We start from the raw sequence: 1,297 nt of genomic DNA, 5'->3' as shown, positions 1-1,297 counted from the left end.
TTTGTTTCCCTTTATTATTGATAAATATTATATTATTCAAACTTCTAACCAGGATAAATATATAAGTAATATTTAACGATATTTTTTAATTGATTTAAATACGAAACTAATATATTTTTATTTATTATATTATATTATTGTATATTTAATTATTACAATATAATATATTATATTATATTATATTATATTATTGTATATTTAAATAAAAAAACAATATAAATATTTATCAACAAAGTAATACGCTAGAATTGCAGAATTAATATAAACATAAAGACAATCTATATGAAAAAAAAATACAATCATATAAACCAATGGCAAGAGAATTTTCAACGATAACGAAGTCATCGCAAAACATTTATTACATACACAATATTAATCGCTTATTTTATCTGAAAGTTGTATTATTTTTTATTTCAATTATTTCTATACAAATGCCAAAAAATGTAACAATTTATTATCTTTAAAAAAAATAGAAATATATATTTTTATTGTATCATGTAAAGTATCATCATATTCTAAGAATTATAAATATCGTATTGAAATGATATTGAATATTTATGAGAAATACAGACAATATCTTTCATTCTTTCCTCTAATTGTTAGTCTTTAAATATAAGACAAAAAAAAATTGAAAGTAGAAAAGTTGAATCGAAAATTAATTTCATTTGTTTCTTTTATTATTTGTTTAACAAACTTCGTGATAAAATATTAACATAATCTATTTAATTTAAAACAATTTACTCTGACTACTAATATTCTATTACACGACGATAACAAATCTCAGATTACGTAAATATAATGGACCGTACGTTAATTTTAGATGTTTTGTAATATTTTCTATGTTTAAAAAATATAAAATTATTAATATTAATATAAAATTTTTTATTGATTCTAATTTATATTACATTATAATTTTTTAAATAATTCTTTTTTTTCGATATTGCGATGAATTGTTCAATCATAATGCAATTAAATTTCATTAATAATAGATACAACATAAATACAACATATATATATATATATACGAAGTATCAGAAATGAGAGTTTGTTCTTTGTAAAACTGATTTAACGATATTCTAACGAATAATGGCAAAATATATATAAATAATAATCTTTTATTTTAAAATCTTTATTTTATTTTAAGTAATCAGATTATTTTATATATATAGTTTTTAATTGATATTAGACTATGTTATAAAACTATTAATTATTAATATTAATATTAATAATATATATATATATAAAATATTGTTTTCTTACCAGCTCTATGAAAAAACAAAGTTCAATAAACGTAAAA

The 1,297-nt window shown here is 17.0% G+C and overlaps 1 protein-coding gene across 1 annotated transcript in view; it reads right to left on the bottom strand.

Annotated features, from left to right (window-relative positions):
- Positions 1–1,293, bottom strand: part of LOC102672304 — a gene marked incomplete at its 5' end in the record, with an annotated part of 2,958 nt that extends 1,665 nt beyond the window's left edge. The window contains one exon of the mRNA XM_031512121.1: positions 1,261–1,293. Coding sequence (XP_031367981.1) covers positions 1,261–1,293 — 33 coding nt within the window. The remainder of the gene's footprint in view (positions 1–1,260) is intronic.
- Positions 1,294–1,297: the final 4 nt, after the last annotated feature.

Source organism: Apis dorsata, unplaced genomic scaffold (assembly GCF_000469605.1).
Source record: "Apis dorsata unplaced genomic scaffold, Apis dorsata 1.3 scaffold_390, whole genome shotgun sequence".
Lineage (NCBI taxonomy): Eukaryota > Metazoa > Arthropoda > Insecta > Hymenoptera > Apidae > Apis > Apis dorsata.
The sequence above is the reverse complement of the archived record's forward strand: the minus strand, read 5'-3'. Positions and strand labels throughout refer to the sequence as shown.